The sequence below is a fragment of the Rhipicephalus sanguineus genome, chromosome 6 (assembly GCF_013339695.2).
Source record: "Rhipicephalus sanguineus isolate Rsan-2018 chromosome 6, BIME_Rsan_1.4, whole genome shotgun sequence".
In the NCBI taxonomy this organism is placed as follows: domain Eukaryota; kingdom Metazoa; phylum Arthropoda; class Arachnida; order Ixodida; family Ixodidae; genus Rhipicephalus; species Rhipicephalus sanguineus.
Window position 1 is genome coordinate 160,682,331 of NC_051181.1, and position 15,752 is coordinate 160,698,082.

Below are 15,752 nucleotides of genomic sequence, written 5' to 3' on the forward strand. Positions count from 1 at the left end.
CGTTGTAATGTAAGTGAAGAACACAGGTCGTTAAAGTAACTTCATGCCATTTGACCAGAATCATGGTAGTCTGCGTGACAAGACATCAATTTTTGCGTGATATTAGACTAAACTGCAGTGAGCCAGAAGCATAAAGGTGTTAAGAAACGAAGTGTGCGTGTATAGCTGCGATGACAGAATCGTACTTTTCAAAGGATGTCAAACGGAAAAAGGCCGTGGAACTTTATTTTTATCCATGCTGCAAAACTCTTTTCACAGTTGCGGAGTGATCTTGGTTCAGCTTCCAGAGAAGTGATTCAATTCTATCGCATCGAAATCGCGGAAAATGTCCTCGTTCTTTCTTTGTCTGCGGCGAGTCGTCTATCGGATATACGGATGCAAAGCAGTAGCGAGAAGCGCCGTCGCTTTTGGGTCTTCTCAGGACGAAAGGACAGTATTGACGCGGCGTCCACAATCAAAGGGACAGCCATCGATTCCGCGGAGCTTTCCGCTGAAATCCTCGCGTGAAATATGCAAGAGGGGGAGCCCAGTACAAGAGAGCCCCTGTCGAAAGAGGAGATAGACGACAACTACGAAGACAAAAATAAAAAGTCAGCTGCCAACACTACACGACGATCCGCCTGTATCCATGTTCTATTTCTTTATATTTTCCCCGTTCTTTTCTGCCGCGAACAGCGACATTCTTTTTTCCGTTCCCAAGTCTTTCTGGTCGTCCAGAGCTGGGCACATCTCGGGTCATTCTGTACCCTTCGCTTCTTTTCTCGATATAAGACACGAGGCTCAGGGTGCGAGATTCCAGGATCAGAGCTCGCGTTTTGTTCATACTTTTATTTCGTCTTTCCCTCAGTGAGACTTATCAGAGAGAAGGCATCCGAGCGAGGACACCAGCCCACTTTCTTTCTTTGCTTCCTCCTTTCTTCCAGGCCATTCGATGCCACGCCCTTTCCCACATTAAGCTTTATTTGTGCGCGTTTATTCCTGGAGTGCCTCTTCTCCAGAAGCGCGTGCAGATATCGGTCCGGGATTTCGGCGGCTAGCAGCCAGTCTGCGAGGCTGTCTTCGCACCGAGGCACCAAAGCCTGCGCAGAAGGCCGGCTTCTTCGCGGCGCTACGGGGTCTCGGAGTCGGTCTCATGAGTCCAGATCACGAAAGAAGCGCGGACGTGAGGCGTTGTTTCCCTTGGACGGCTTTGCAGGAAGCACGCAAGAGTGACCACGCCAAGATGACGTAGGCTTTCGTTTGTATCGCTTTTGTTTATTACTTTTGTTCGACACCCCGTGGGTCCCAGACAGAATTGCGGTCGTCAATCCGAATGTACATGTTGCAAGTGCAAGGGTGGTGTGCCTGTCGTATATAGAGAGCTTCGCGATGCTGCGTTAAGGACACCTTGGGAGATCGCCCTGATTTCCCGATGGCACAGAGTACTGTCCTGGCTCGCAGTCGGTGCTTGGTGACGCCAACGCAATTCTTATTCTTTCATTTCCATAATTATACGGCACGAACAAGAAAAGACGCCGGCGCCAGGAAGTGGCACCGGCTGCTCCCTGTCACTTCTCAAGAGCCGAAACGCGACACGACTGCCATTATCGAAGAAGCGGGTCTGAACGCAAACTTGTTAGTAGTAGTTTACGCGCAAATATATTCAGAAATAAATAAAATAAAGAGCGGCTGAACGGGCATGTGTGTAGTACTGCATCGTACATTTACAGTCAACAACCGACAAAAATGAAGACTAAAAATTGGCAGGGCACAGCGCTGACCTACAAGAAATTTTACTGTGCGCCGCACTAGCCATAAATAGCACGCCGTTAAACAACAGGACATAAGCTAAAGTAACACGTGATCCGCACTCGGCTTTTAATCGATAACCAATATCGGAGGAGACACAGTTGCAACCAAGAATGTATTGACCCAAATGTACATTGTTTGAGTGAACAACTAAGAGAGCACCACGACTACATTTTTCACTATTTTTTGGGTCATCTTAATAAACACTTCGGAGACTACCAATGCAGGCCGCTATTAGATTGCGCGCGAGTGATCAGTCGTCTCAGTAGTTAGCTAAGCAAGTACCTGAGCGCATCTCACAATCATGTTGTGGTTTTGCGACGCAAAACCACAACATGATTGTTGTGGCTTTGCGTCTCAAAACCACATGATTGGGAGACATGATTGTCCACAACATGATTGTTGTGGACGCAAAACCACAAAAGGAACCTGAAGCGGGTGCAGAACTTGGGAGTGTGTTGTGTAAGCGCTCCTTTTCTGTCACTTTGCGATAACATGGAGCAATCTTTTAACTCATGATATGTTTGTTATCGGTTAGAAGCCGAGCGCCAATCCCGTGATGTACTTTCGCATATCTTCTGTTGCTTGATCATTAAGGCTGGCTTTGTGCACAATAATATTTGTCGAAAGTCAGCGCTCTTTACTGTCAACTCTGTCTTGTTTCTGTCGAGCGTCGCGCCGTATATCTAACTTCTAAGATAAGACGAAAGCACAGACCAACCATCCCTAGCCACACATACACGTCAGGTCTGGCTTAAATTAACTAGAATAGTGAGACAGCACGAGTTCATATCAGAAATTTACATATTAAGCTGCATAGCCTGATTGAAACATATCATGTATGACAGCATCTGTAGGCAGAGCTGCTACACTCGCATATTTCCGAATCATTTGTCGACGTAACAGTAAAAACAACCGCTGTTCAGTTCCTGTACATAGCAGCGAGCGGTACCGAATGACGATAATGTTCGAGCGTCCTCATAGATGAGCAAACATTCAGGTAAGAGTGATGTGATGATAGAATACAAAACGGTATACTAGACATGCTGTTCGTTGTGTCTTTTTTCTTTTTTCCCCCTGATAATTTTGCGCTATAATATGAAGTAAAAGACAACCATAATTTTCCGAGTTAGGCAGGCGCCAACGGGGTAACTTTTTCAAAACCTTTAATCTTATCTAGACAGCAAAATAGCTGATAGGCCGCAATAGATTAACATCCTTGCATCAGAAAATAGTCTGCGAGTCATGTTTTACTATAATTAACCTGTAAAACAACTAATATAAGCAGCGAATGCAGTGAGTCTAGCATGGACGCCATAAAACGTGAAACGAGACGTTCTTTTCTTTTTTTCTTGTGATACAGTGTCCACCAAGCGTCGGCGACAGTTTTATGTATAGTGCACACATTTTAGCTTGGTTAGTATTAGTATACATACACAGAAGACTGTCACTGCACAGCGTTTGTTCAAAGGAAATGCCCTTCCGCGAGCGGGCTGTCTGCAATGTTACTTGCGGTGTTGTAACGGCTAAAACAAGCTCAAAGGAACCACGCGCGAGCCCGCACCCAAAGTGGTAGGCAGCGCTTCTTGTATAAAACCAAACAGTGAAAAGGCAAGAAAATGTCTTAACGACGTGACGGCGCTGTATTGGACGAAAAGGAAACGCGAACAAGTTGCGACACAGAGCAACCGGAAGGAATGGCGCAGCCTTTAGAAAAAAAGAAGTTCGCTTTTTTTTTCATCATGGAGGATCAAATCAAGGCAGCCCGGAGGTGGCAAAGCACTCACGGTGGCAGGCCTTCGATGTCGAAGTAGGCGAATTCGATGAACACCTTCTCGCCCGGAACCCCGTAGAAGAAGTAATGACACTCGGTGTCCCTGGGGTAGATGCCGGGCCAGTTGGGAGACGCGAAGCTGCCGTTCGTCGAGTCGCTGCTATTGTAGGCGAAGCCGCACGCTGCGTACACAAGTAGTACACAGGGTACGCTGCTTGCTAGTTTGTTTTATTCTCGTTTATTTATTGTCTTTCGTTCTTACCCGAAACTAGAGGCAAGATGAAGTGTACACTCTAAAAAATACCATGCTTAATGTCACGCTAAACTGTAAATTTAAGCGTGATGCACATGTAAATGAGCCGTGGATGACGTTTCAAGCCCCACGTGACCAAAAGTAAGCGTGCGGTTCCTTCAGGTCAGCGTGAGGGCAAGGCTGCGTGCCGTGGTTCTGTCATGTGCAAGCGTGGGCCAGCCGTGTACGCGTGTGCAACGGATATCACACGCTTACAATCCCGCGGCGAACACGCGTAAACATTTTCCGTCACGCATATAGAAATCCTAATATGGGAGCCGCGATAAGCGCCGCCGTCTGCCCGAAGGGCGAGCGTTCTCAACGATGAACATGACGAGGCGCATGCGCATTCGCCTTCTTCCCGCGCCTGTTGCGGCGAATACGGAACTTTACTTCGGAAGGCTCTCGAAGGGCGCGCTTCTGAAAGACTGCGTTTGTTTCGGGTTCTTTGGGTTGTAACACCGTTCAGGCACTGGAAGGCAGAGATTTCTGCCATGTTTACTTCCGTAGACATTCTTGGCGAGCAACGCGGCCGTTGCAAGCACACGGATTGTGATTGTGCCGAGTTCATGCGAGAAAACCCGCCACGGTCTGATGGTTCTGGAGCAGCCATTCCCCACGGATGGTGTGTATACTGCGGCCACTCACCGGCGATTCACGGACGGTTGGAGTATATAGGTAAGAACGTTAGTTATCTTTCTGTCGCACTCAATGACAGCAAACATTAAGGATTTGCAACGGTTTCTTGTGTCAGCTTATCACATGAGTTGTGCGAAATGAGCATTTTTTGTTTAATGCCTATCTGCCAAAATGTGCCTATTTTGTTTAGCGGGGGGCGAGAACTTCCTATGGGAGCAATAACTGTGTTCGAAACAAAAATTATAATCGTCATCATGCTTTTGTAAACAGTTTCAAGGCGGAACCAGTGAATTCCTCAGAGGTGTGTTTGTTGTGGTCAAGTACCGAACGGAAAAGTAAGAAAACAGCGCGTTAAGGCACTTTATTTCCGAAAACGTGTGCTTTTTTTCCTTTTTTCTTTGTGTCAGTATTGTGCTGCGCACATGTCACTTGCCTCCTCGCTCATTGATATCTGCGATTTTAATAAAAGTTGTCTTTTGGAAGGCAGCACTTAAGGTATCTTTTTCTTTTGCAGTTCGTGCCTTGTCGCGACGTTATTAGGTTTCACTATGGTATAGCATGCAACGGGCTCAACGTTCCGTCCTGTTCAAGAACCAAACTGACACGATTACAACGCGAGGTTATTTGAGAAATTTCTGAAGTCAGAATGCACCTTGCGTTACAGGCTCGTTCACGACTCGTACATTACATGCTCTCTTGCATTAATTTTATCCTCCAACTCTCCGCACCCACTGCCATTACAAAAAGGGTTTTGGTGCTGAGGTCAGAGTTACTACTGTAAATTCTGTACTGTGTTTATTCTAACGATTTATAACCCTGTTAGTGGGGCGTCAATGTTGTTACGGCGTGTGCATCTTAACTTAGAACAACACGATCGACGCCACAGTGCAGGTGTATTCAAGCCCACTCTTCTTTTCGCTTGGAGCGCGACTGTGCCATCCGTGGAATTCTTGTCGTGTTCGATTGTGACGCGGACACTTCTGAATGGTTGAGTGTAGGCTTTAGCGGTTTGGTAGTCTTTTTTTTATTTTGGTGCTCTTGTTAGTAAAACAGAGGTCTGAAGAACGTCACGGACACAGCGCACGTGTGGACATAGCGCTGTGTCAGGGTTGTTGTTCTACTGTGCTCTGTTTTGTTAACATGTAGGCTAAAATTGAATTTGAGTAATTTTTAACCAATACCGCTAGTCGGTGTCGCGTGTGAATGCGCCGATCTCACTGACAGGGGACAAGGAGTGATCTTTCGGGCTTCCATTTCATTTGCGACGGTTACTCCCCGTAATAGTGCTTATTGTTCTAGCAGTAGTATATGTCGCTTATAGTATGCTGCTGCCGGTGGAGGAAGAGTCCATATAATTTGTTTAGCTATTTGCCGACTGGTGTAGCCTGCATCTCAGAAGCTATGCATGAATAGCGCTCTGGATAAGGATGCCCCTTAGTGCTGAGTTCGCATTTTTATTTAGAACTTGGGTTTTAAAGTGAGTAACTATAGGTGTTACCGCACTTAATGAACATGAATATTCTATGCCCGTGATGATATGTTTCGATAGCCTAAGCCTAGTTTTCAGTATTTTCCAGTATAGTTTTATCATTTGTGCTGTGCTGCGTGTACATAAGTGCGCATAACACTGTGTTTGTTCTCGTCAGTTTTGCTATGTGTTGTGCTTTTACTCTCTGCTGAAACATTAAGCCGTAATTGTTTTTGATGTATAGCTTTTGCATTGCATGCCGTTGTTGCATTGTATTTAGTGGCTACGGCTCAGTAAAACTGCTCGTTACAGCCTTTTGAGTGTCTCCCCAGACCATGTAGTTCTTGAGGCAGATTATTATTATTATTATTATTATTATTTTTTTTTTTTTCTAGCTGAAAACTCTACTGTTCGCTATGCGCAACACAATGAGCAGCAGTTCAATGCTAATGACCCACTAATTTGTCATGATGGCACCGCAATGGCCGAAGAACATTTTAGTTTGCCGACAGTGACTTTTTGTGGTAAGCAGTCTGATGAATTCTGATATAGACGAGTTGTTTTCTACATTTGACACTTCGATAAATTTCTCATTTTTAAATCTCCAAACTGTATGGCTATAACACCTAACGTTTCCCGCAAGACCTCAGCCTCCACTCCTGCTCAATGCTTAATGCGAAGCATTACGCACGTGCTTTGTGCCTGCTTTAGATTTCAGTGTGTTTTAGCACATTCGCCAAGGCGATGGAGGGCAACAGGTACGCAAAAAGGTAGGCGATAATCTCAGTATGTGCGCCTTACATAATATGTGTGTGTTCCGGACACTAATGGACGTGAAGTTCAAAACAACCAGGGAGTAGAATAGATATTGTACAGTAATTCAACGTGGCATCTAAGCAATGAACGGGTTTATTAAGTCGTGGTGTAACGGTAGACTCGTAGGTCTTGCGCGGCACGGAGGTTCAGCTATCGCTACGCCAATGTCTTCCTCCCCTGCACCTTCATCAACCCTGACCACAATACACTTAGGTGCCCACGACTGTAACATTATGCTGCCGCTAAAACCGCATCTTCCCTGAAGAGGAACCGTGCGCACGCCTCCTTGCCACCCTTTCCCAGATTTCACACTCACGCAGCGTCACTTCTCTGCCCTTGAACGGACCTCTTTGAGTGAAGCTTTTTAGTAAATAACATGAAAAGATCACGTGCGGCACAGTCGTGGAAGAGGAACATTGATGTCTGGATACATATGTGCACAGAACTTCTGATGTTAACATGGCATGGCCTTTATATGCGCAATGTTACCGAAAGGTTATTTCTTCGCCAAGGCACTTGCTAATTATTGAAGTATGTAAATAAAATAAAGCAAAAATGGTAAAAGAAGAGGCCGCATAAAGGGAGCTAGAACATGTATTATTCAGCACATCCGCATTGTAAATGCATATATCACTACAACAGAAAATGCATGCGATTGATATGAAATTTCGTTTTTTTACATCTATAGTGACATACAACCGTGTATCCATTTTTACTTCCTGCACATATCTTGAAACTGAAGAAATGCGTGTTTTTCTATAAAAACGGTAATATTACACTATGTAAGTAACTTTACTCTTCGATTTATTGTGCAGGCAAAAGCTCAACAGATGTCATTCAGGGCTCGGTTGATGTACAACCTACCACTAGTGGCCATGACAAGGAGAGCCAGCACTGCAGCACAAGTGCCCATTGTGACGATTGCCATGCCGAAGACGCAACTTCACCCGTGTGTGAAAATGAACTGGTCAGCCATTTAAGATGCCGTCGCTCCAGCCGTTGATTGCAGATATAAAGAGACGATGTATGCCAACTTCAGCATCCTCAACATTATGAAAATGTTTCAGCGCTCACCTCTAACTATACTTGAGCCATCGTTTATTTTAGCCATCGTTTCGTTACATCAGATTTTTGGAACAAATAAAAGAAAAAATATATATATACATTGGTCGCATTTCTTCTGTTGTTCATAACCTTCGCGTTTCTTTGAAGAAAACGCCAGGGAAAAATAATTTCGAAAGGTATTTATAGTCAAGAACGCGAGAAACTGAATGTTTAATGGGAAAAATGCTGTAATGTCGTCCGAGACATAGTGCGCATGGTTCGCTATCTTTGAACGCGCAGCGTGTCACAGCGTGCACATGTTTGAGAGGGCATTCGCCCCTTCGGACATAAAAAAAAGGTTGGGGCTTGTTCACACCTTATATTGTTTTGCATCCTTCAAATGGACCACGGCTTACCAAAAGCGTTTGTTAGTAAGTTAGTTTCAGCATCCTTCGCGCTATTATCTCGCGCAATTTCTCTGCAGGACATTCAGCACTTGTCAAGTTCACAAGGTGGAGAGGAAAGAACAGCTTTCTGAGCAAAGCTTGCTTCGAAGAAGTGGCCCTCGCCGGCATCGACTGGTGCTTCAAGCTGACCGCAAGGGAGAGGGAGAGGGAGTGGCGTCACTCCACCACTCCGTCTCTTTCCTCCTTTGGCGAGGATAACCGGCGCCGTTTTTAAGCGTGCACAGCCGTCACGCCATGATAAGCGTGGAAAAAGTGGTTCGTATGTCACGCCTGCTATGCGTGAAGAGTATGGCGCTCAACACTCTTAGTATGCGTGATCGGTAAGCGTGGAGAAATATCACGCATACTTTAGGCGTGTAAAAAACCTTAAAACACACGCTTAGGTAAGCATGGGATTTTTTAGAGTGTACAGCTATTATTACCGAAGATTGCGCAACAATAATCTCAGTAAAGCTGCGCGAACAGTGACTGTGTATATAAATCAGTTTCAGTTTAGCCGTCTGAGATTGCGTTTTTATTGTAAACGTTTGTTATACGTATACTCTGAGAAAAAAGATGAGTACATGTTACTCTTTTCAGTGAGTCTTGACTTGCCACGTATAGGACTCCCTCTAGAGAGACTCATTAATTTTTTTGTGGGTCACACGACTCTCCGACGGGAGTATGATGATCTCCTGAAAGAGTTCACGTGTACGTTTTTTTAAAAGAGAGTCATATACGTGACAAATCAGGGTTCATAAAAAAACAGAGAGTCAGAGGACTCTTTTTTTTTCTCACAGTGTAGTAAACGTCATCGCGACGTTCAATTTACACTGCAGTGATTACAAGACATTCATGCCAATCAAGAAAAGGCGAATTTGACAGCCATAACGACCTGCAGTACACGAAGAGGTATCCACAAATTACTCCCCGCAATATGTGTCATGCAGAGCCCTCTATGGTTCCCTGGCCAACAAAGCACAGGTCTAACTGAACTATTGCCAGAGCTTCTACTCGATTCTAGGCACGCTGTCTCAAAAGTAGATTCCCCATAACCTTAGATACATAATGTGTAAACCTTCCTGAAACCCTCTTAAGTTGTTTTATCTGCCTCTTCTCACCTACTTTCGCATAACCGCTTCAGACATTGAAAAAAAAGACATTTTATCGACCGCAGGTACGGTGAAACATGCACCAATGGGCGACCGACGAGTGCACGAACGCATTAGAAATGAGCGATGCCTCTCTCGTTATAAAATAATCCTACAGCGCAAGTCGTAATTTGCACATGTAGACCTCTAAGGCGAAACGCCAAATGCGCACCACTTAGTCACCCGAAGTGACTCACCGAAGGACGTGTCTTGCTTCCCTGAAGTTATGCCGAAATCTGAAAAACAGGAATGGCGAGGAAGTAGTAAGCGAGAACAACCGGCAAAAAATTCGCGTGCATAGTTTTGATTGAAGCACAACATGATCGCAAGTTATACACTAGGTCATCCATTTCGGTACACTCTAAAAGGAGATGCCCATTTATATTGTCACAACACGCATAGCAAGGAGCGACAACACTGCTAGAAAATACCTCTTGATGCGCTGATAGGTGTTTGATGGAAACATGCAGCACACTTTAAGGTGTGATCTGGCTTTATAAGACCACGGTTGCGACAACAGCCGTTGCAGCCACCAGTCTCCCGAGAACTTGCCTGCATGAGGAAGCTCGATATGGTCTTAAATATAATACCAATGCATGTCTACGGATATTCCGGGAAGGCCGTTCCACATGTCCTTACAATTTCTGTAAAGGAGGTATGACCTGAATAGGTCAAAAAGACTAGTGCAACATATGTTTGAAGCAACAAAAAAAAACAGCGAAAATATACAGGACAAAATAGAAGGCCAACACAGTCACCGGACGGGGAAAAAGCGGAGTATAAAAATACGTGAAAAAAAAACAACAACAACCCGCGACGTGAACGCCCTGCACACGGGGCAACGCGTTGCGGTGTTTGCAGAGTCCGAGAAACATTGCGCATAAAAGAGCGTGCGCGTCCTAACAAACGCGCAGAGCTTCGCACATCCTTTTATTTTGTTAACTGTCGGCAATGATAACTGCTTTACTTTTGTGGGGTGTGCGCGTGATCTGAGGGTGCTGTGTTACTATATCCCGAAATCCCGGTGGTCAAAACAGACAGACAGGCAAGTATATATATATATATATATATATATATATATATATATATATATATATATATATATATATATATATATACACTACAACACTCTGTCTTGTGTCTTCTTTATTTTCTTGTTATGTCTGTGCTGTTATATCTAACAACTATGTATTACCAACTAGCCTGCCATGAAAAGTTACTGTTTTCAGTGCTTGTTGATAATGTCAACTGCAATAAAGTGATTACATAAGATGCGTAGTGGCTAAAGGTAACTACAACTGTCAGACAGCCTTGCTGATTTTCAAGTTTTGGCATGGCTCCCCGAATGATAGTGGAACGAGAACGGTATCCCAAGCACTCAGTAAGCACTCACCATTTGTTTTTAAATGATCGGGGAGGCCTTATCGGCCCATACACGTCTACGGCACTGCGGAGCAGTGAGACCGCGAGCATCATGAGATCTAGTGTGTGTTGTGCAGAACGAAGGAACTCATAAACGCTGCCGCATGTGAAAATCAGTCTTGCACGTTTATTTAGCCGAGTATGCTCCTAGACTCGCAGTTTTGGACTCCGCAGCCACCGCCAGACCCAGCAGCCCCGTAGAGCGGAGCGGGTAGCACGCACGCTCTACACAGCAGTGGAGGGCGCTGTCCTCCAACGTTCTCGCTAAATGCCTCTGGGAAGGTTTCACTCAGAACTGACTGGGCAAATGTATTTCGTTTCCTTTTTACAGCGAAAGCTGTGACATCACAACAGCCGATTTTGGTAGCGTAGTTGTCCGCCGCCGCCGGTGCCCGTAAGCGTTATCGCGCACGATGAGAAAAAAAAAATATCCAGGGCTCGAACGGGAATGAAAACCAGGCACTCTGCTCAGAGCCACGTCGGTGCTTGAAACTCCCTCGCAGAAAGACCCTATGCAGGCGACACGTCTGTCAAGGAATCAAGTTAACCGATGTAAAATAGCGCGGTAGAGGAGCACGATAACCCCATACGTCACACAATGCGAATCACCTGGGGAGTGGGCTGTTTAAAGCTTCATGCGTACACGTTACAAAGAACTCAGGCATATCCATCGTCATCGGCCACAGCATCAACATAACGTCTTACAGACACGCAGAGGGTACGTAGTTTCTCGGGAGAATGATGAATAATAACATAGTCGGCATACTTCCCGACTTCGCAAAATTGCGACGATTTATGGCGTAGTGGGGTACTTGCAGTAGCCGCCCCAAGAGAGTTTACAACGGGCTCTGGAACGGCCGCTCCTCCAGCTTTTGATACGACTGTGCTGCGTATTCCGCACAGGCCTGGAGTTTCCTTTTTTTTGAATTTTTGGTGAATATGGGTAGAGTTTATGCCAGTGATCACAATACCATTATGTCATTCTTGAATGACAGCTATCGTACGAACAGTCAAGCGACATACCCGTCACGAACTGGTAGGCTGCCCTGAATCCTCTGGCAGTCGAGTTTCCTGGGCTCTGTAGGGAGCGGAACTCGAGCGTCAGGTTGCGGCCTGTCGACATCACCTGGTTGGGCACGTCGCTGCCGCAAAAACTGTCCACCCTGTCGCGTTGGCCGTTGATCGAGACGAACACGGTAACGGCGTCCGCAGCCTCGCACCTGCGCCGAAGTTAACGGAAATATGCCCAGCAGTAAGTGAAGTAAGGCAGTAAGCGTCGATAACTGAGAGTCATGTTCAAAGCGATAAATTGAAAGGAGCCAGTATTACGTATATACTTTACGAGCTAAACATGCAGAAGGCTGAAAAAAAAATACATACGGGGATAAGATAACTACAGGACATGTGCTTTTTGGTATCAGAACCTTTATTACGTACTTCATGTCACATAAACGCACGTAAAAAACAGAAGAAAGAAGGAAACACTATCCGGAGCCCGACTGAAGCCACATAATCCGCAATGGACAACTCACGTCTTGTCGATATGCTTACAATGCGCAAAATAGCATCCGTTTTTACAAACTTTGGGAGCCTCGCGCACCGGCATCTCGAGATAGCGCAGCGTACTGCGCAGTGGCGGTGTACGTGGCCTACCCGCGTAATTTAATAGGAGCAGCCTGCGCGCTGCCTCCGAATGATGGACGCTGTCACTCGCTCTGGCCGATAGCTTCTGGCCCGGATCCTGGACTTCGCTGCTCCCTCGCGCCCATGGCGCGTTGCGCTGACCTCTCCGATTCAACCATCCGGTAAATAAATTTTGCTTGTTGTACTTTGAGGCCTCCGTCGTCATTGCTTTAACTACAGACGGGACGCAGCATGCCCACTACCCACACTTCCAGAAGCTAGTGTTTATAAAGATAGTGCACCCTTCCGTGCGCGTTGGCTAGTGGACAAATGCATCCGGTCGATGGAATGGCCGACTGCTGCAATCCTCATTCATTTTTACTTATTTGTACAGAAGTTTGACTTATGAAAAATCGCTTGATGCCCTCCATGTGCTACAAGCTGCTTTTGAATATCGCGAGGGTTAGTTAATCGAGAACTCTAAGAACACACCGCTTACTAGGTTTACTGCTTTTTTATGGGCGTTAAATGCTGGAACAAAGTACCATACCATATTGGAACACGCCGCGCGACATGAATATTCAAGACCTTGGGTAATTACATTAGTAATCATACTGCTGGCTGTGGACGCATTATGAATACGTAATATAATTGCACAACCTAATTTACCCAATATTTTAAAGTATTTTTGTATTTGCTAAATATTTCGCTTTTTCCTCTCTAACCATGTATTTTTATAGTATTTAATTTTCCTTTTGGGATTTCCTTCTGTTTTCACTGCGTAGCATATATTTCACTCGATTGAATTCCATTGGTACTTCGTATATTGTATGCACTTTCTGATCACGCGCTATATCAACATCATGTACGTTGATGTACTGTACAGTCGTCAGCAAGCTTAACCCGAACGCTCCGCAGCGTGTCCTAAAACTGTTTGATTGATGCCAGCGCCGCGTAGCTTTGGGCTCTGTTGCCGAGATTTTACCAATGCATGCCGACATACTATCCAAGCATACCGAGGTATCATCTCGGCCACAGCGCTTCACGGTTGGCGTCAGTCGAACCAGTCCAGGCCCCGCTACGGAGCGTTCGAGTTAAGCTTGCTGACGACTGTACGTCTACTGTGTTGACAATGAAGAAATCTACGGGAATGTGCGGAAATGTACTCGACTACTGACTCGAAGGTAGCGGGATCGGATCCCGGCCGCAGCATCCGCATTTCGATGGAAGCTAAATGCCAGAGGCCCGTGTACTGTACGATGTCAGTGCACGTCAAAGAACCGCAGGCGGTCTAAATTTCCGTAGCCCTCCGTCCGCTATGACGTCCCTCGTCACTATTGTGGTTTTTGGACGTAAAACCTTAATAATAATTATTATGTGTTGACAATAATACGTGAAGTACATGTTTTTCATTACGCAAAGGATGTCCTCTTGATAGTTGCGTAGCTCCGGGACCTCTTTGTGCACAAATGATTCAATGATTGAGCAAGCAATAAGCATGTTACGTATAGTGCAGCACCGTTTGTCCGGGAGAGTTTAAATGCATTCACGAAATACGCTGCCTCATTCATGTTGTCACGCGACCGCAAGAACATGTCTCGGTAGTCAAATGCTGAATCGAGTAGCATCCGTTCCCATATCGAGGTTCTTGACAATTGAATTCTCGAATTTTCGCTGAATATTTCGAGTCCCATCTCTGAATATCGCTAGATGCTAGTAGACGGGAGATGGCAAATAAACAGATAAGATACGAGAGCTTCAAGAAGCTGCGTAGGATAAATTCGGAGCCCCGATTCAATTTTATCGCCTCGTGAAATATGTTCATAACAGGGAGATGAGTTGTCTGGAAGGGTGACCCACCATGAAAGCTAGATGGCCAACACGAACTTCCGCATTCAAACCCAGCTGGTTCATATATATATATATATATATATATATATATATATATATATATATATATATATATATATATATATATATATATATATATATATATGTGCGTATGTGTGTGTGTGTGTGCGCGCGCGCGCGTGTGTGTGTGTGTGTGTAAAGCGTTTCATAGAATAAGGTCACGACGCAAGGACATGGATTGAAAGCGCTTCCCCCCACTCACTTGCAAAAGTATATTACGATAAAATACATAAAGGTGAAACAATAAAACAAACAGCACAGGATTGGCGAAGCCGAAATAAAGAAGGGCGAGCGCTATGAACAGCACGTAAAGGACGCCAAATACGAATGACTGATAACAACAGACGCTGCAGGACCCAAGGACGGCGACAAGGGGTAAATGAAAGATGAACCGGCCGAAACAAGCATAAACCGAAACAAGACACGACAGCCTTAGCTGTGTAATGCCCGAAGGACGAACACTGAAGAATGTGCGCCCTCCGCTTCCGTATTCCTCCTCCCCTTCGAGAGCTCTTGTTTCACTCTTTCCAAGACAAAGTGGCTGCGCCTAGCTCAACAAAGAGACGAATAATATATAGCGAGAAATGATGCCAGCGACGTGTAATATAAAAGCCGCCGTGGTGTTTTTTTTTTTTTTTTTTTTTTTCACGCAGCCATGAACGTGGTCTGCTAGTATATGGCATTCTTTTCCGCTCTCCCTGCCACCTCCTTGTTTTATGTTTTCCCCCCGTCTTTTAGGGGGAAAAATAAGGAACACTGTTGGGTTGCGAGCCAGTTTCTGGCTGTTCGTTGCTTGTCACGCCCCGCGTTGCCAACGAAAAAACAACAAACATGCCGCGCGAGTCGCTTTCAGAAAAGAGACGACACTCTGAGATTCGGGGGAAAGAGTGAGCAACACGTCAACGCGGCCTGTCGGAAGAGCCCCACCATTCACGGGTTGGAAGAGGGAGAGGGTAAGAAAAGAGCGGCAAAAGATAGGAGAGCCTTGGGCGAAGACGAAGGAGGCCCGGCTCTTCTATTTTATATTCCCTCGTACACTTTTTTATTTTCGTTATTCTTTTTCTCAGCGCCCGCCGATACAAAATATGGTCCACTTCCTGCGGCGTCACAGCGTTCTCGTGCGTATCAACGGCGGCCGGACCGTTCGCTTGCTGGCCAGACTCGGCTAGCGACTCGACGCCTGTATTGGCTCCCGACACGTCTTGTCTAACGCCACCTACGGCACCCTCGGTCGGCCTCGGGGTGCAATAAAATGATAAGGAAGAACGAGGCGAAGAAGAAGAAACGTGCTTCGGTGAGACACGTCGAACGAGCTAGCTAGCACCATTCGCTGGGTTTCCGAGCCAAGTATAAAAAAGAAAGAGGGAACACGGATTTA

The 15,752-nt window shown here is 45.6% G+C and overlaps 1 protein-coding gene across 1 annotated transcript in view; it reads right to left on the reverse strand.

The window, feature by feature from the left end:
* The window catches only part of LOC119396932 (suppressor of lurcher protein 1), a 113,373-nt gene that overhangs the window by 10,986 nt on the left and 86,635 nt on the right, over positions 1 to 15,752 (reverse strand). Inside the window, exons 10-12 of the mRNA XM_037664317.2 lie at positions 11,864 to 12,060; positions 9,616 to 9,654; positions 3,576 to 3,744 (exon numbers count right to left, since the gene is read on the reverse strand). Coding sequence (XP_037520245.1) covers positions 3,576 to 3,744; positions 9,616 to 9,654; positions 11,864 to 12,060 — 405 coding nt within the window. The remainder of the gene's footprint in view (positions 1 to 3,575; positions 3,745 to 9,615; positions 9,655 to 11,863; positions 12,061 to 15,752) is intronic.